Source organism: Bufo gargarizans, chromosome 10 (genome assembly GCF_014858855.1).
Source record: "Bufo gargarizans isolate SCDJY-AF-19 chromosome 10, ASM1485885v1, whole genome shotgun sequence".
Taxonomy (NCBI): Eukaryota; Metazoa; Chordata; class Amphibia; order Anura; family Bufonidae; genus Bufo; species Bufo gargarizans.
Window position 1 is genome coordinate 116,395,913 of NC_058089.1, and position 20,041 is coordinate 116,415,953.

Sequence of the window (20,041 nt, forward strand, 5' to 3'; positions counted from 1 at the left end):
TATCCACCTGTCTCCTCACCTTTAGGTCTGCTTTGTACTTGGGTGTTGCGATTTGGCATAATGTGCCGCTTCCTTCCATTTTGGAAACCCCCTGCTGGGGTGCAGGTCCGTCACTTTACATGACGGCACCTGATGGGATTCTCCTGAGCAGAACAATCCTAAAGGATTCCACGTCCTGTCAATAAAAATGCATGGCAAAAATGTCTAAATCTTATAAAATGGTGGACTATAACCCCCATCATTGTGTGCAGCATAGGATATGGGGGGCGTTTATGGGGTCTCCTCGCCGTCACTTTAAGACACACAAGTAAACTCTGCAGACTGCACCACTCAAAGTAAATGGTGAAAATTGCATATTTATTTAAAAAAAAGACATTATCAAAGTGATTGTGAATTATTGTCATGATTACAGGTAACGGCGAGGACAACACCGCCCATCATCTGGCACAGAGCGAACAAGTGCACAGGATCCAGACCTGACTGCTTCGGGACGTGGGATCGGGAGTTATTTGTTCTGCTGTATTCTGGCGGCTTTGAATTTCGAGACTCTTTTTGGTGCCTCCTCGACGACCTCTGATGTGACTTCTTCAGATTTTCTTTCCTGGATGGTGGGCAGGCTGGGGTGGGCGATGCCAGTCACTGGCACGGATATACAGAAAGGCTCCTTTTCTATTACCATTCCTGAAAATGGCTGGAAAATAGCGATAATCATATGGTCAGTGGATCTTAAAGGAAGAGAGGCACAACTGTATCGTCCCTCCCCACAGGTACGCACATAAAACAAAGCAATATGCTTTACGTGGTCGTTATGTCTTGGATCCTTCCCTCGCCCCTTATATTCAGTCACTTGCCCGCTTATACCACCTGTACATCAAAAACTCAATGTCCATCATTACTAATCATCTTGCCCGCACTAATCTCTCCGCACTCCAATCCATCCTCAACGCAGCAGCCAGTCCAACCGCTACACTGATGCCCCCACCCTGTGCCAGTTGCTGCACCGACACCGTCGCCCTGTGCCAGTCGCTGCATCAATGTATCTTCCCTGTCCCAGTGACCGATGCCTCCACCACATGCTAGTCACCGTCCTGATGCCTTTGCCCCATGCCAGTCAGGGTACATGCCTCTATATCCTGTCCCAGTGATTGCATCAATGCCCTGGTCGCCCATCCTGTATAACATACAATTTACACACATCACTCACTCACACTGTGCTGAAGTGCCCGATGTCTCCATCTACCACCCTACCTGAGCTCTACCTTCTTAACCAGTTCTCTGGAACGCTCTACCCCAGACAGTCCGATTAATTCCCAACATCCATAGTTAGCAGTGTGCGCTAAAAACACATGTATTGAGGTCGAACTATTAAATTTCATGAATCGACTCCTGTCCCATTATCCCCCCACACTCCATGCACTTCTATACATACTGGTGTCAGCACCGCTGTACAAAATTAGCCCTTTTGCCTCCGATTGTCAGCTCCTGTCTGAACTGTGATGTAATTGGCGGTACGCGTCGTCCCCTCCGGATTCTAAAGCGCTACAGAAAACGTTTGTGCTATATGTAGATTGCCCTTCCTTCATGACTATGGAGGGAATGGTACTGCTATCACAGTAAGGCTCCAATCACACGTCCGCAATTCCGTTCCGCATTTTGAGGAATAGAATTGCGGACTCATTCATTTCTATGTGCTGCCCGGATCCGGAAATGCGGACCTGCACTTCCGATTCCCCCAAAAAATAGAACATGTCCTATTCCTGTCCGCAATTGCGGACAAGAATAGGCATTTTCTATTAAGTGCCGGCAATGTGTGGTCTGTAAAATGCGGAACGCACATTGCCGGTGTCCGTATGTGTGAATGGAGCCCAGAGACAACTGCTCCTATAATATTTCTAGCACAGATTCCACCAGTCACTACAACATACCTCCCAACTGGCCTGGATTTCGGCGCGGCCCCAGAAGGGGTGCGGTATGTCCTGATTTCAGCTGTATCTGCGTCCCAAGGACAATTGAATGCAGTGGTGAAGCAGGAAGCCATCAGCTTCTTGCTCCACCATTCGTCAGTCTGTAAGCTCCTCAGCACACGTGATAGTGATGTCGCTGCGCAGATCATGAGAGCACAGGCTGAGGAAGGATCTGCTTTTTATTTAAGCTCCGGGGGCTTCACAAATGTGACTGGGGCCCTAATGGGGCAAGAATATTGTATGTGGGCAGCACTACAAATTACTAATCGCCCTGAAATCATAATGCCGCACAGGTTCTCCTGACTACTTCCTCTTGGTCAGAACAGCAGGGTCTTCCCTATGGTCCCTGGGACTTACAGCTTTAATAGACAGGCCTTTTCATGGCGGTCGTCTCAGAGAAAACCCCCTTACAAAATGCAGTGCAGGCACGGATTTTGCTGAGGGAAGACATGTCTGGTTGGATGGAAGCAAGATTAGCTGTCAGTTCTAGAGCATAGACCGCGGTTACAAGCGGAGACTACCCCTTTAACGTCCACATTCCCAGATAGGAAAACGTGGACAGGGGTTGCTGCCTTGATCCAACCCTTTTAAACCAGAGCGATCCTGGGGTCCGCTAGGTAATACATAGGGGTGAAATATGTGCAGAGATTTTCCTGCCTGCAAGCAGAGGTCTGTGTCACTTTAACGATTCCTTTCACTGACAGTTAGGACTACAATTATTCCCTGTGCCTGGTCCGTACTGTAGTGATCTCCAACTTTTACCTCTCCATCTGTTCCAACCTACAACTCCCAGCATGTGTCGAGCTTTCAGGTTGCAAGTGCCGGAGAGACACAGGTTGGAGAGACCAAGGGGCTCAATGAAGACTAGCCAAGCCCAGACCTCCGATCTCACCTCGAATGGTCCAGACACCGGAGAAGCCTTTTTCTGCCCCCGGTCGTCCTCTTCGCTGTGGTCGCTAAAGGCGTTGTCCTCTAGGCTGACGTTTCTTATAAAACTTCTCTTCTCCTCAAATTCGTGGGAGCTGTGATCGCTGGTATCGCTGCACACGCTGTTCTCACGGCTTCGCGACTTCATGATGGATTTCCGGGGAACGTATTCTCCGTTGACAACGTCCACAAACACTCTGCAATGTGAAGTACACAGCTCAGACCCGGAGGGACTCGTAGAAATAATTAAAGCTCCAATTTCCCCTTCTACTTTTCACACAGCCATAGGTACATCATTAAATTCTCACTACATGAATCCAACACTAGAGGGCGCTCACTTTGTATACATTTATACAGTGCCCATTGAACTCTGTGCATAAGTCAGTGGCTAGGAATGGTGACATTTTCACTGCCTGGCCCTGTCAAAGTGCAGAGAGGGCTGAGCCTCTAGGTGTAACAGCAACGCCCTCATTGCTCTTAGAGGCTCATTTGCATATATTAAAACATCATTTCTCAGCAATGCGGGCACATAAGCCCTTTAAGCTCCCCCTAGTGGTAAATTCAGCCACTGCAGGGGATTTCTAGCACTACAAAGCTGGGGGCCCCCTCTGACATGGGGACGAGTGAGATGGCTCTGGGCTTGTGCTTTGTGGGCTGGCTCAGTAATTCGGCAGACATTGGCAGTGAAATCCCCTCGGGGCACTTGTATGTAGCTATTTTTCCACCATGTGTTGCACGTGAGATCTGTCTGCGTGTGGCCTCTACCTGTAAATGTCGGCCGGGGTCTTGATCACTGGCAGCTCCGGGGCAGAGTGACCATTTCCATTACTGTTTTTCCTTTTCCTTTTTGCCTCTTCTTTCCTTTCACTGTATTTTAACATTGTATTTTTTCCTGTGTTTATTCTCACCTGTGAAAGAAAAAATAATAATATTTCAGACTGAAAAAGTTGGTGAATGATGAGAAAAGTCTCAGTTTAGGACAAAGCTGGCACATGTCATGGTTTAGAACTTTTCCGCACTATTTATGTAAAAAAAACTGCTTTAGAATAGTCGGCCTTTGTGTTTTAGTTCTGAACAATCTTCAGAATGTCTGCTTGCAGTCAGTGAATGGATTTCATTTTTATTTTTTACATCCAGAGGATGAAAACTGATCCTGACCTAGTTTACACAAGAGAGCAAAACCAGTGTGACAGCAGACAGGGTTTAAAACTCGCTGACAGCAAGCAGAGATCTTGAAAACAGCACAGAACTTAAAACAGACTACTGGACAGTGGCCGAAATGCTTGTTATACTTGATTTACATGAAGACGCCCGGACGCCAATCTCTCTAGACCCGAGTGGTGGTTGGCCGTTGTAAGCGCTCACCCTTTTTGGTTCTACCGTATGAGAAAATCGTATTGTCGCCACTGGATTCTTTCCGCTTCCCAAATCCTCCTCCTCGTCGCTGTGGTGGGGTAATATTGAGCTGTTAATGTAAGGCCTGTTCTGCGTCGACTCGGACTTGGCACGACTGCCCTGAGCTCGGTAGTCACGATCCACATTCAGATCGGTCTTCAGATTCTCTTTGTCTTCTTCATTAGGTTTATTTCTACAACGAGACAATAAAAGTTAGAGTCCCCCTGAAACCTGGAGAGTTTTGGGTGGAGGCCTCCTTTAATTAGAATTTCTCTAGCTTACATTGTGTTTCTAGTCCTTACCTACACCTCTGCTTGCAGTCAGTAAATGTTGACATTCAGTGGCTTAAAAACCATCCTGAATTAGGCTACTTTCACACTAGCGTTAGGTCTGTCAGTCAGACGCGTGCTGTCGGATGTCCGTTCCGGCCCCATGGACTATAATGGGGAGGGGCGGGAGATTCGGCTGCAGCACGGCAAACACGCCGAGAGGCGGCCGGACAAATACCGCTGTGGCCGCATCTCCCGCCCGACCTAAACAAAAAATAAATAAACAGCCTGCACTGATACAATGTAGCAAACTGACATGCCAGCAGAGGTATTTGTGCTGCCGATTTGCTTAGAGTTGTCAATACTTGAGTGAACTGTAACAAACCTTCTGCTGTGAGAAGTTTTATGTCTGTTTTATTCTGGAAACCAGAATGTTCTGAAGCAGAGCCATGAAAACAAAGTGCATTGGAAAGTTGAGAACCCGAATCTACATAAAGCTGGAGAACCCCTTTAATGGTCTGTACGTGTCTGGCCTGGGCAGCCATTGCGCTGGTTCTGGCTGACTGTGGGGGGAACTTGTACGAACGTCAGGGCGTGCACAGGACACCTACTGCTCCAGCTCTCCCCGCATCTCCTCCTGCTTCTCCAGCTCCTCCAGCCTCGCCCATAGCTCTGCGTTGTCTATGAAGCCATCTTTACTTTCTCCTTCCCGGAAATCCACCTTGGAGCTGTCTGCGGCCTTTGGTTTAGAGTGAGGTTTGTGAGCTGTACGGTGTTTGCCTGTGAGGAAATTTGCCGTCATTAGTAGAGAATCTACAGAAGTAAAGGACATTCCCCCCACCGAGGTACAGTGTATATTCATACTTATCCCGTATTATACTCCAGAGCTGCTCTCACTATTCTGCTGGTGCAGTCACTGTGTACATACATTGCTTATCCTGTACTGATCCTGAGTTACATCCTGTATTATACTCCAGAGCTGCACTCACTATTCTGCTGGTGGAGTCACTGTGTACATACATTACTTATCCTGTACTGATCCAGAGTTACATCCTGTATTATACTCCAGAGCTGCACTCACTATTCTGCTGGTGGAGTCACTGTGTACATACATTACTTATCCTGTACTGATCCAGAGTTACATCCTGTATTATACTCCAGAGCTGCACTCACTATTCTGCTGGTGGAGTCACTGTGTACATACATTACTTATCCTGTACTGATCCTGAGTTTCATCCTGTATTATACTCCAGAGCTGTACTCACTATTCTGCTGGTACAGTCACTGTGTACATACATTACTTATCCTGTACTGATCCTGAGTTACATCCTGTATTATACTCCAGAGCTGCACTCACTATTCTGCTGGTGCAGTCACTGTGTACATACATTACTTATCCTGTACTGATCCCGAGTTACATCCTGTATTATACTCCAGAGCTGCACTCACTGTTCTGCTGGTGCAGTCACTGTGTACTGCGGTGCTATAGTCACGACTCTGCTGGCGGTGTTTGGAAACAATCAGCAAGCTCGTCGTCAAACACCACGCCTAGCATCTAAATGGAGCTGAATCTTTAACATTACAGAGTACATTCAGAACATATGACATCACTGTGTGCGCTATGCTATGGCCACACGTAGCGGAAAGGCTGCATTTCCTTTCATCAGGATTTCTGAGAGGCAGCAGATACAGATGAGATATGACTATCCCCCCTACTCAAAAAAAAAAGCGCACAGATGCATTTTTTATTTAGGCACATGGGGGTGGCGGGGGCAGTGCCATCAGCCTCAACACATTCACCATCATTTATACCAGTTGTGAATAAACGACTATTGAAATCTACTCCAGTCATGGGCATGGTCTGCTGGAGGAGGCGCCTAAAACCCCATTCGCACGACCGCGTCAAAGCTGTGTACGTTTTACGGATCGCAAACCATGGATCCGCAGAACATGAGCACCGGCTGTGTATCCCCTGCAGCGTGGTGCGGACCCGCTGACTTCAATGGGTCCACGATCCGCAGGATGCAGCCCCAGATAAGACAGGTCCTATCTTTTGCGCGTGGACCCGGGAGCACACAGGTGGTCATTAGAAGTCTAGGCAGAGCGGAGCCACACCGCGCTGCAGTCAGACTTGAGTACAGATTCGGAGGTGGTGAGCAGAACTCCGACCTGTTTTTCTATCTCCCCCCCTCCCCCAACGTGATTATGCAACTCGTTTATTTCTATTGCCATCTGAAATCTTCCCTCTCATTGCAAGTATCCTGCGCCGGTAATAGAAGATGCGACACAGAATCTTCGCTCCGCTCCGCTATGAATTTTAATCCCTCTTAAAACAATTGGCCTTGATGGCAGAGAGCAAAAGATCAATGCGGTAAACAGCGGCTGACATCAGAGCAGGCGATGGGGAGAGGAGGCCCGCTCCCTACATGTATCATACGTGCCGAGCCTATAGACACCTGCACGTCTACGGAAGACGAGAGACTGAATGCATCCGACGGCTGTGGGAAATGTAATACAACTCTAAGGGGGGTGAATACTTCTGCAACTTTTGCTTGACCTCTCATCATTTTGCTACACGAGCTTCCATATGTTCCAAAATACAGTTGTGTGTTCCTGTCTTCCAAGAGCAGACATAGATGGCAAAGGGCCCCTGTGTGAGTATGTGTGTGGGCCCCTGGCTCTCCAGAATTTGTGATTCCATTTCTAATTTTTAAGATCTGTGCTGGCAGCCAGTGAATGGAAACAGTCGTGTTACATCAGGTGGGTAGAAACCCGCCCTGATCACATCCAGCTGACACAGAGGCACAGCCATGAAGGCGTTCCGACACACTGCGACAAGCTCTGCACCGGGGTCCGTTAAATATGATCAGGATGGTTGTTCAAGCAGGAAGAATGTTTCCATTCGCTGCCAGCAAGCAGAGATGACGAAGACCTGAAAAACAACGTATACTGTAAACTGATAAAAGCTGCACAGCACAAGGACATAAAATACAACGTGAAAATGATCTACTAACCAACAGAATATTGTAAATGGTGTAAAAGCCAACGGAAACGTTGTCCCTGTGATGTCACATCCATAGTCATGTGACTTCATCATCCATGGGTGCTACACGTGTGCATGTAACAGGACAAGATCATAGAATTGTGCTACACAATCTCATTGATGGTACCTCTACCTGCGGGCAGGTTTTATCAGCTCTTTATTTAGCGTGTAGTACTGCACTCCACCTATAGTGGCCGCTGCAGGAGAAACCATCAGCTTTCTAAAGCCTAACCTGCAACGATCAGCCGATTACCAGGAGACAACATGTACAGTGGTAAAATGAGGGGCGGTGTGTAAGTGACAGATTGTGTACCATTATTTCAGCAGGTTTAGATCAGACGACTGTACGGAGAAGAGCGATGGTGAACAGAGAAAAAAATTACGCCATATAGCGCAGAAGACGACTGGAGAATAGAGCGGAAGACTCCGAGCAATCTCCAGGGTGTTAGGACGCAATACACGGACCATGTGCACCCCACATCACAGATCGTGGACCCATTCACTTCAACGGGTCCGCAATCCGGAAGATGCAGAACGGAGGCACGGATCGGAAGCACTACGGAGTGCTTCCGTGAGTTTACTGTACATGCCGCCGCACCACAAAAAAAGTAGTGCACGCACTACTTTTTTGCGGTGCGGACAGATCACGGACCCATTCAAGTGGAATGGGTCTGGATCTGTCTGCGGCAGCCACACGGATGTTGCCATGCGTTGGGGACCGCAAATTGCGGTCCCCAATGCACGGAACGGCCGCGTGCATGAGCCCTTAGTCAATGTAGCGGTAAGGAGGCAGTGATGCAATGGTGGATACACTGTAAGGAGGATTACAGGCGGCATACCTTTGGTGCTCACTGTGTCTGCGTTCACTTCTTCCTTGATATCAAAGAACTCGCCGGATTCCTGCACCGGAAGCAAGAGATGGGAGATCAGCAATATCCAATCTATACCGCCCCTCCCCCAGCCCTCGTGTGGCCCCTTACATTGTTCATCCTCTGCAGGTCCTTTGTGAACTCCACCCTGGACTCAAAGTTCTTCATGGCCTGCTGATATCCATCCAAGGCTTCCCTGACATCTGGAAGACAAGAAATGCTCAGGTCACACCATAACATTCATCAATGTACTGCCCCTGAAACTACAACTCCCAACATATGCTGCTGGCGATCATCCACGGAGGAACCTGTCAGCGAGTCACTGCATAGTGAAAAGTTATTCAACTTCCCACTAAGGTTTGCATTTTTAAATTACTCGTTTTCAAGACCTCTGCTTGCTGTCAGTGAACTGGATTGGGGGAGGGAGGGTGCAGCTTGATGTGAATAGATATGAACATTAGGATTATACGGTCACAGATCTCTACACAGCAGTTCTGGGGGAAAACACAATAAAATGTACATATAAACCTGATTAGGGGGCTCCGATGTTGGGCTTTTGCCTCGACGGCTCCCCAGACGCATCACAAATACTTTTCTATTGAGTATCTGCAGTTTTTGTGTACGCAGCGCGCGCTAATCTCTTTAGTCGTTCCAGCGGTGCCGGCGCGTTTCAGGGCCTTCAATTTGATTTTGTTGAAACTTTTTTTTTTGGAGTTGGTTGTTCCTTTGAGGAAAAGCTTTATAACTGGTAACTTTCCATTTCTTAATGTACAACGGGGGGGGGGGGGGGGCTGAGCCCCGAGCACTGCCGGTAATAACACTCCACATCAATCTTTACGAGAGTGTCCCATGTCCCCCGTGTGACCGATGCAGCACTCCACCGTGGCTTCAAGTGTCACAGACTGTGCGTGACCACCGCTCCATTCACACAGGGGACCCCCTTCATGTGATCGATAGATCCTGGCGGTCAGGCCCCCACCATTCAGCAATCACCTATCCTGTCAGAGCTGCAGCATGTTACTGGACTGAGCCCGTCCTACGCCATACAATCCCATCGGATTTCAGTAGTGCTCTGTGGACCACCCCAGGGTGGTCAAAAATCAACCCGTTACCAATAACAATCCCCTTTAAGGCTCTATATAACCCTTAAAAAACGTGGTCACATTAATTGCGCCTGTGGGGACCTCCTAAGGGCTCATTCACACCACCGTATGAATGGGTCCGGTGCGGACCAATTCATTTCAAATGGGGCTGCAAAAGATGTCCACATCCATAGTTCCGTCTCGTGGCTCCGCAAAAAAGATAGAACATGTCCTATTCTTGCCCGCAATCGCCGATAAGAATAGGCATTTCTATAATGGGTCGCCCCCGCTCCCTTCCACAAATTTTGCGGATCCGCAAAATACGGCACGGTTGTGTGAATGCGCCCTAACTCCGAGTCTCTGCGGCCGGACACGCTCTTATGACAAAACCAGGTCTTTTAAAATAAAAAATAAAACAAAAAGCAGTAACTGAACGCCGGGCCCTGTGGTGGGGCGCAGGCCGGCGCGCGGACCTTCTCATGGGCTGTGTTTTCTTTCCCGTCTGGTGCACTGATTCTGCTCATTGTCCTCGGGCCCGGCCTGTCACTGCTGATGACCCGCGAAAACGGCCCCCCAGAGGTCACGTGGCAGATCCAGCTCCTTCACTTTTGCAATTATTCTTTCTCTCCATTTTTGACTCCCCCCCCCCTTTCCTTTAAGTAAGAGGGGTTTTTCAGTATCGCCTCTCCTTAATTAACATAGCAAAAACCTAAGCGTTAATAATATCTGGCAGCGGAAGGCGCTCCCGAAATACACCCGACTCTGCAATCATCTCCATAAAGCCGCAGCTGATTTTTATGTGTTTTTTTTTTTTACCCCCCACCTTTTTTTCACCCGCTTCTCCTGCGTGCAGACAGCTGTTGCGGCGAACGGGTTACAATAAGGGGAAGAAGGAGAAGAGAAAAAAAAAAAAAAAAAAAAGAGATGGCATTAACAAAATGAAAATGACGGTGTAAACAGTTCATAAAATCTCGCAGCCCTGATGTCGCTCTAGATCATTAAATTTCTGCAACAATTAGACCTTTTCTCACGGCGGCAAATTGGACCGGTTGCCATGGCAAATCTGAGCCCTTAAGTCATATATCTTTGATTGCAGAAAGGTCAGACGCAGACAGCCTAATAACTCAAGAAGCTGTTTGACAGATTTCATCGGTGCATGGTCACAGAACAGCGCAAAACGGTGTCGGCAGTTGTTAAAAGCAGAGGGTCAGGGAAAAGGTTGAGGTTGTGGAATGTTTTTGCTTCACTGAACCCAGCAAGATAATGTGTCTAACCAGCGCCGGATCTGAAGAACATTATTTTAGGTAGGAGGTCAAATCAATAACTTTTTTTTTTTTTTCCCCTTCCCTTACACCCCCCCCCCCGCCCGCAATCCGTTACTCAAGACGACTGCAAAATATTAAAAGGGAAGTAAAGAGGAGGTTACCGTGAAACATTTGGAATTATTTTTGATATTATGTGTCCACCTATTAAATAACATTAAAGAGGAGGGGGCACGGACCACGTAACGCGGAGGAGAGGAGGACTGGACTGTTGGATTTCAGCACGCCCAATCCTTTTCAGGAAGACACGGCGGCGTCTGGCAGGGGGCTTATTCCTCTGTCCCTACAGAGTGACCTGCACACGGCGGAAACAATCGGCAGTGTGACACATGGGCCACGTAGAGGTGATCTTCAAAAGCGTGGAAACAGATCTGCAGGGCGGAGCTTGAAATTCGCAGCACGACATTCGCTTCTGCGGATTTTCAGCGCAGAATCCATCCCTTGCAATGCAAAGAGCAAATCCGCAAACAAGTAACAAATGCAGCGAAATCTGTGTAAACTACACTGCCCGCAGGGGACACGTGCACACTTGGCCGAGCTGAGCATGCCTGTGTATGGGGTGGTTTGGAGAGGTCTATGGTCAGCCTTACCCTCCCCAACTTGAACCCAAACATATTAAAAAATTAGTAATTTTTGCTCAATTTGTTTAAGGCCTCATGCACGTGGCCGTATTGCGGCCCACAAACGGCGGGTCGGCAATCCACGGCAGCCGGCTGTGTGCACCACCCATCACGGATGCGGACACATTCACTTGAATGGGACCGCAATTCTGGAGATGCGGAACGGAGTCACGGAACGGAACCCCTGGAAGCACTACAGAGAGCTTCCGTGGTGTTTCTTTCCGTTGTTCCGCACCGCAAATAAATATGACAGGACATATTTTTTTGCGGTGCGGACAGACCACGGACCCATTCAAGTTAATTGGGTCCGGCCCGCTGCACGGATGTTGCCTGTGCATTTGGGACCGCAATTGCGGCCCTCAATGCACGGAACGGCCGTGTGCATGAGGCCTAATTTTGTGTTATTGAGAGTGTTACTGCCCGCTACTGAAAAAGGTTTATGAGGTGGCCTTTTTTCATACCTCCTCACCTCTCTTCACCCAAGAGGGCACTTTTATGTTTTTACCCAAAATTGGGGCTATTCAATTCCATGGCTGTCATTCCTGTTATGGCGAGAACACTTTAACAGCTTTACCAAAGAGGATCAGAAAACTTATGGAAAAATTCATCTATTAAATAAATATATTAGAAAATAATTAAAAAAAAAAACCAGAGAAGAGGGCCCATCTCCTGTAGTAAATGCTTGCATTCCTCATTAAATAACAATTCTAGAGCATCTTTCCTTAAAAGGGTTGTCTCACTTCAGTTAATGGCAGCGCGGAGACGAGGTGGCCGGGACGGGAGCTGCTGCGCACGCGTGCCTCTTATGGTCCCGGCTACCAGACCGGCGCTTCTTCCTAGAGAGTGTACAAGCGCGGCCACCGCTCCTGGATTGCAGGGTGGTCGTCACCCCTGGAAACCAGCAGTGTATAAATAAATCCAGCCTTGAAAAGGAGGCAATATGGAGAATCACAATACATTAGTAAGTGCCTTGTATTACCTTTCGCTACATGATAAATGCCATTTAGAGGGGTTGTTTCACCTGGACCACTGGTTTTATATCACAGCGAAGTTTTATGCGAATCAAAGCATCCGAAGTCGATTCGCTCATCCCTAATCACTAGGATGTGCCACTAATGTCCGATAGGTGCCGGTCCCATCTCTAGAATGAAGCACTCCGATAACATGAGCGCACTGCGCATGCTCAGCCGCCCTTAATTCATTTCTATGGAAGCGCTGAAAAATAGCCATGCTGTGCGCTCAGCTATTTTCGGAAGTCCCACAGAAATTAAAGGACAGCCCATGCGCAGCTGCTCCATTTACTTCCATAGAACTGCCGGAAATTGCCAAACCAGCGCTCGCCATTAAAATGAGTGGAGGGCGGTTGTGCATGTGCGGTGCGCTCTTGTTTTCTTCGGGAGCTTCCTTGTAGAGATGGGACCCGCACCTATCTGACATTGGGTGCACCAATGTTCCAGGTGAGACAACCCCTTTAAAACTGAGTTGTCCCTCTGTTATTCCTGCTGGGGAAGTATGAATAAACCGATGTTGGGTTTGTCCCTGCACAGTCGGATTAGCGATGACGGTGCCAGACGTAGGGACATGCCCCTTTCATAAGGGAACAGTAGCTCCCCATTCATACATTTTTAGTAGGAATAGTAGGAGGTCCACTGCAGATTTCTAAGAAAAGATGCTCTGGAATTTGTCACAAGCGGGAATGCAAGTAGTTACTAAAACAGACATGTCAGGTGGAGCGACAGGTCCTCGTTCATATGGCCAGCCGATTATACAGATTCCAGGCGGCCCCCGCCTCTCCTAGGTCATGTCATGGGCAGCCTTGACGTGGGAGACTTCTTTAACCTTCATGTCTGGTAGGATGGAGGGTTGCGGAGGGACAAGGACATTAAGTGACTGGGCTGGAGGCTTTTAGGAACATTTTATCCTCATCAGTTGACAAGGTGGATTTAGTGAATGATGGGGGTAGTAGTACAAGTCAAGTAGGAGAAAGTGCTGGGGAACCCACAGGAGTTTTAGTGCTGTACACTAACTCCCAACATGCATGCCATCAGAGCATGCTGGGAGTAGTAGTTTGCCAATAGCTGCAGAGCCACAAGTTACAGGCCATTGCCCCACGCACATTATGAGGCCGATTAACCAACAATGGGCCTTTACCCCATCTGCCCCTTACATGGCACCACCATGCCTGCTCGAGGCTAAGGGACCTGGTGATTTTGGATCTGTGATGAACTGAATCCTGTTCCCCATACACAGTGACATACTACAGATGCCAGATCATCAAATATTCTGGATTACTGGATGCTTATACAACAGACAATGCCGCTATACTAATTCCTAATCGGCCCGTGCGCTCCTACGGCAATGCCATGCTAGAAACAAGCGGTGGATTATCAGAGTCTTCAAATGCCAGTTATGTTATACGGCGTCCGATTCTCCATTACTTCTGATAATCCAGCAGGTTGTAGGTCCCACTCATGCGCCGGCACCTGATCATGGCAAGGTAAAGCGCTGCCATATTGGAGTGTAACCATGGAGGAGCAGCCAATTAGGTGACGCATTCCGAATTGTGCCACCCTCCTACAGGAGCTGCATCAACATGATGCAACCCTGGCCTGAGATGACCTGAGATCACAGCCGGAATTTAACAGGTCGCCCCCCATATATAGCGCACCTTCGGTCGTCTTCTACACCTATAAAGCGGAGAGAAATCGCCAAACGCACTGGGAGTAACGTCACAGCTGGCAATCATTCATCCTCCATTTGCACAGTGCGTCCCCTGCGCCCGCCTTCGACCTTGTGACATTTATTATCTATGCATTTTATTATCTTTTTTTCCCCCTCTTTAAAAATCGATGAAATTACAGTCTAGGGTGATTTACATACTTTACGCTCTCCCCTTCCCCCGTCTTGCGGATCTTTCTAAAATATCAATACTTGAGCTGCAGGAGCCTTGGCCTGTTCTAAACTGGGAGGTTATTAAAGCGGCCGTCTGGTGGCCGCGCGCCGCAGCTGACAGCTGTTTAGCATTACCATGTAACCCCTTCCCCGCTGCTGGGACTTGCCGACACAGGGAAGGGCGTGTACGGTTATACGGGGGGGTCTGCAACGATCGCCGGGGGAATACTATCGACGTCCCGTGTTTAGCCTCCAATTAGCAGAAGGCGGTGGAATGGTGCGAGGTTGCCTCGTTATGAGTCCTCCGCCATCCTAAAGCCCCTGAAGAGTCATCTGCGATTCTCAAGATCAAACCACAAGTGTCTGGCGGCAGCTGGGAATCCTCACCAGCCTCGAGTGTGGATATTAGAGTGGCGAGGTTTAGTTCGCCGTCCAAAAGAGCGCTCAACGCGGATTGATGAGGACACCTTCGAGGAGCTCTCCTGTATATATATATATAAAAAAAAAAATTCCTGATCGCAACAAACTGGACGGGCAGGCCAGGGTTAATGACAAAAATCATCATTAACCCCCGATTGTATAAAGTGGCAGTCATAAACTGAGCACCTTCTGGAAAAGCTGGGTGATGACCAACATGGCTGCCAGGTCTGCTACCCAGCTTTACTGGACTCCTGCATGGAAAATATTCCTGGTTGTGGAATTATACATCACAGCGGGGGTCACAAAGGTTTTAAAATAGAGAAACCTCTATCCCTGGAAACGCTTCCAAAAGAGGAAAATAAGTAATACCAAATATAAATCACTGCACCGTAGGGGGGGGGGGGGGGAGGGGTTCTAATTTGTAATATGGACCCCTGAATACTAAAAAATTCAAACCTCTGATCTCAGACCAGACCTCTAAATTAGACAGACCCCAGATAAGGAGCCTAAAGTAATCCAACCCCTTTATTAACCAGCCCCCAGATCAGACCCCTAAAGTAAATCAGACCCCAGACAAGGCCCCTAAAGTAATCTAACCCCAGACAACGCCCCTAAAGTAATCTAACCCCTTTATTAACCAGACCCCAGACGAGGCTACTAAAGTAATCACACCCCAGACAAGGCCCCTAAAGTAATCAGGCCCCAAACCAGACTCCCTATATTAACCAGACCCCAGATAAGGCCCCTAAAGTAAATCTAACCCTTTTACTAACCAGACCCCAGATCAGACCCCTCAAGTAATGATATCCCTGGAGAGGCCCCTATATTAACCAGACCTCTAATTTGTTCAGACCCGTTTATTAATCAGACTCCAAACAAGGCCCCTAAATTAATCAGACCCCAGAAGAGGCCCCTAAAGTAAATTCAGACCAGGCCTCAGACCACTACAGTAAAGGGGTTCTCCTGACTTTCAACATTCATGGCCCATCTCATCCTTATCAATATCAGATCGGTGGGGGTCCGATTACCGGCACCTACGTAATCAGCTGATTGAAGGGTTACCGGTGTGCGGGCTCTTCATTACTCAGCACAGCGCCACACACTCAATACAGGCTGTATATGGCACTACGCGTATGGGAATCAGATGGAGCAACAATTAGCAATCCTGAGACTAAAGTCAATCACCCCTTTATATGCCAGTGCATGAGTTTTAGCGCCCTGGAGTGCTGCAGCGGATGAGAGCAGATGCTGGACAGACACGCCATTAAAGCTACAAGGGTTTTGGCTGCTCGAAAAAGACAGTTTCGTAGCGGAGGTTTCCTGGCACGTTCCTGCACTGATAGCTATATGCGACGGCGGCCTCCTCCCAGCTGCACGCGTGGATCATACATGAAATGGGTGCCAACTGCAATCTGCATCCACTACAACGGCGCCACCTATAGCACAGGAAGAGACTGCTGCCTACACAGATGTAGCAGAGCAGAGGTGGTTATTAAGCACCACTTACGGGGTTAACTTAACTAGTGGCACAACAAACATGCTTACACAGCCAGATTTGGCATTCAGGAGTCTTGGAAAGCTGCATGTGATGTATACTGTAGGTGGCCATATTGGCTGTCACCCAGCTTTACCAGATATAACGAAGCAACTGCAGAGCAGACGTTCACCTGCTGGCTGCCAGCCAATATGTCTCCCATAGCGGTTGTCACCCAGCTTTCCACAAACTCTGCATGGCAACACTGCCTAGACATACAGCTGCACTGCCACACTCCCCCTCCAGAGGAGCAATAACGGTTGTCACCCAGCTTTCCCAGGCACAGATATAACTAAGAGATGGCTGAATTCTTACTGGTTTCTTTCCAAAGCCGTTTGACAACCAACATGGCAGCACTGCCACCCAGCTTTCCCAGGCTTCTGAATGGCAAACCTGCTTTGTTATAAAACGCTACAGGAGAAAGACATTACTAGGCAGGTCGGCCATTCAGCAGTCTGGAAAAGCTGGTTTGCCACCCTACTGAAAGGGCATCAAGAAAGGTCGCCACCCAGCTTTCTCAGAAACAGATATCTATATGGTAACCAGATAGAATTTAAACTCCATTTCTTGGGGTGCTGTTTGAAAACCATCAGGAAAAGCTGAGTGGGAACCAAAGCTGGCGCCACAACGGCGGACATTGTGGTAGTCACCCAGCTTTCCGAGAAACAGATTAAAAATATTAAATTTACTGCTGCTGACAACCGCTCCTCGGCCCCCTGCCCGAGGCTCCATTCCGAACCCTGAAAGTCTAGCATCATCCTATTAACCCATCACAGGGATCATTGTGATGGGCTTCCAAATTAAAAGGCACTTGACTCTCTGAGCTGATTTCAAGGAGGACCCGAAACGCGCAAGTCTCAGCGCCGCCGCCGATTACCCTTCCAAATGATCCTGGTCTGTATTATATCAATCAATGACGAAGCGTGCGCCTCCAGATTTCTTATTTCAATAATACTGATAATTCTCCCCCCCCCCCGTTTCCTCTCCCAATGATTTCTTTTCTTATGCTAAGCAGCTCCGAGCACTTTTTTTTGTTGCGCCAGGATATTTATGCCGCCGCGTCAGACGCGTTATTGCTATTTTTGGCGAGTAAAGAAAAACAACAAAAAGTGTCTTTTAAAGAACTTTAATGGCTTAATATGTGCAAAGCGTTTTGGAAGGCAGCACAAAAGAAAGGAGGTAATTATGACCCCCCCTTCCCACCCCAAACTCCCGCAAGATTATTATTGCCAGGCAAGAGGAGAGACATAAAATAAGACAACGCCGAGATATTCGCCAAACGTCTTCCAGATCGACCTGAGCGTGCCAGGAAGGAGCGAGCCGCAGCTCTGCACCGAAATGCTGCAAATAACCCCGCAGCTGACGCCCCTGACACCGCTTACACCTGGCCTGGTGAGGAGAACCTCACTCCCTGCATGATGGAACCTACATGCTGATGGTTTCCCATCAAATAAACCACCCTCTTCAGCTGTGAAAGCAGGTTGATGACTGCCATTACAGCTCTCACCAGGAGGGGGGGTATTTTTTTTAATACAGAGATTCTGGACAGTAGGAAAGCTGGGTGACAACTGGTATGACCACCATTCAGTTCTGACTGGGGTAATCACTCAGCTTTCCCAAAGCCCTGAAAGGGAAATCTGATTTCCAGCATAGGGATATCGAAGAGAGGCAGACTCTGTATTCAGGACTGTAGGAAAGCTGGGTGACAACTGGTATGACCACCATACAGTTCTGACTGGGGTAATCACTCAGCTTTCCCACAGCCCTGAAAGGGAAATCTGATTACCTTGTGCAAGTGGACTTTGTAATCAGGACTGTCGGAAAGCTGGGTGACAACTGGTACAACCACCATTACAGTGCTGACTGGGGTAGTCACTCAGCTTTCCCAGTGCCCTGGATGGGAAAACCAATGAGTAGTGCAGGGACACTGGAAATATTCACATAGGGTATGCAGGGCCGTAGGAAAGCTGTATGACAACGGATACGAACACCATTACTGTTCTGACTGGGGAAGCTGATCCATAGAGCAGGGAGAGTGGAGAGAAGCGGATATGGTATTCACGACTCTAGGAAAGCTGGGTGACCACTGATACGGCCACCATACAGGTCTGGGGTGGTCACTCAGCTTTCCCACAGTTCTGAATGTGAAGGCTGTTGAGTAGCACAGGGAGTTGGGTCACAACTGTTCTGGGTGCTTATCCGACAGAAATACGCTATCTGCTCATAAATGAAGCCTGACATAACAGATCTGCATGGATATAAACCAAAATGTTTCCATTCACTGACATGGAGCAGTGTCCACTCTTACTGTGACTGGGGTGGGATTCCCCACTGGGGGACAGAGACAATACACTGGTCCTGTGACTGCACGGGGGCGGGAGACGACAAAAAAGAAACCCCAATCACGGGAGGATCGCCCCCACCCCAGACATTCATCTCAACGGAAAACCAACGTCAGGCTGAGTGGAGGAGGGGTCCGCGTGCGTCTAGGGATTGCGCCATCGTTCTCACCTGAGGGTCCCCGAGGCGCCTCCAGATGATCTCTCCTGAAACGCGCTTACAGATCATTTTCTATTGCAATGTAACTTAAGTCTAATCACTTGTGCTGGGAAAATGTCAGGCGCTCTGAGCGGGGGGCTTCCTCCTAGACTCACTGCAGGAGTGTGACAACCTAACCCCCCGCCGCAGGAGATTTAAAGGGGTATTCCCATCGCTAGGGTGAATGGGGGTCCAACCTTTCGGGGGACCCACATTCTCCCAAGAATCAAAAGGCTGCTGCGCTGCATCACTCTCTCCCACCCCCACCCCCCCCCCCCTCAATTCCCTACACCAGGGGGCGCCTCTGTGGAGGAAAAACTTACCATGGGATGCAGCATTGTGGCCCCTTTGTGGCAGTCCCCAAGGGTCGGACCCCCACCAATCAAAGTTATGGCATGTCCTAGTGATGCAAGATGGGAATAGCTCTTCCAGTCCTTGAGTCGCCCCCTTCTGTTCAAACCTTCCTTCAGACAATCCTTAGTTTTATCAGTTTCTGGGAAAGATGGGTGACCACCATCAAGTAGTGCAGTTATATGGCAGCAGGGGGTGATCCCTGTCACCCAACTTTCTTGGTCACCTGAATGGCAAATCAGTCATGTTGCAATATGATGGACTGAAGAGAAGCCATTCAAAGGGGGGCAAAGAAAGTTGTGACAGCAAACCCCCCCCCCCCCCCAAGACTACATAACCGAGTCTAAGAAAGCTGGGTGACAGTGACTGCTGTGAGGGCAGCCATACTGCTAGTCACCCAGCTTTTCCAAACTGTAAGTCTGCCTACAGCAGAGATCAGCAATTTTCCAGCACTTCAGCTGTCCTGAAACTACAACACTCAGCATGCTCCATTCACTTTTACGGGGGTTACAAGAACATCCAATCAAGTGTGCATGCTGGGAGTTATAGTTTCACAGCATCTTGAGTGACGAAGGTTGCAGATCACTGGCCTAGAGGCAGGTTTGCCATTCAGGAGTCTAGAAAAGCTGGGGGCCACTGACGCATCCCTTGCTCCCATACGACTGCACAACTAGGCGGATTTGTCATAAGGCAGTCTGGTAAAGGCATTTTCACCCAGCTTTCCCAGAAAGAGATACAGTGCAGAAAGGAGTCTGTAAGGACCGGACGGAGGAGGCCGACTCAAGGACCTATGTTCGCTGGGCAATGTTTTCTAA

The 20,041-nt window shown here is 48.6% G+C and overlaps 1 protein-coding gene across 1 annotated transcript; it reads right to left on the reverse strand.

Annotated features, from left to right (window-relative positions):
- Positions 1-315: 315 nt before the first annotated feature.
- On the reverse strand, positions 316-19,349 carry LOC122920962 (unconventional prefoldin RPB5 interactor 1-like). The gene is made up of 8 exons (XM_044270808.1): positions 19,199-19,349; positions 8,579-8,670; positions 8,438-8,498; positions 5,167-5,335; positions 4,257-4,479; positions 3,657-3,799; positions 2,857-3,088; positions 316-691 (listed from the first exon to the last, which is right to left on the reverse strand). Exons 2-8 carry the CDS (start codon positions 8,633-8,635, stop codon positions 506-508), a joined length of 1,071 nt encoding a protein of 356 aa, XP_044126743.1. The 5' UTR covers positions 8,636-8,670; positions 19,199-19,349; the 3' UTR covers positions 316-505.
- Positions 19,350-20,041: the final 692 nt, after the last annotated feature.

Coding starts and splice junctions, on each gene's coding strand:
- LOC122920962 (XM_044270808.1), bottom strand. CDS start 8,635: ATGAAGAACTTTGAGTCCAGGGTGGAGTTCACAAAGGACCTGCAGAGG. Junction 8,499..8,578: donor ACCTGCAGAGGATGAACAAT/GTAAGGGGCCAC, acceptor CTTCCGGTGCAG/GAATCCGGCGAGTTCTTTGA. Junction 3,800..4,256: donor ATACGGTAGAACCAAAAAGG/GTGAGCGCTTAC, acceptor TTTCTTTCACAG/GTGAGAATAAACACAGGAAA.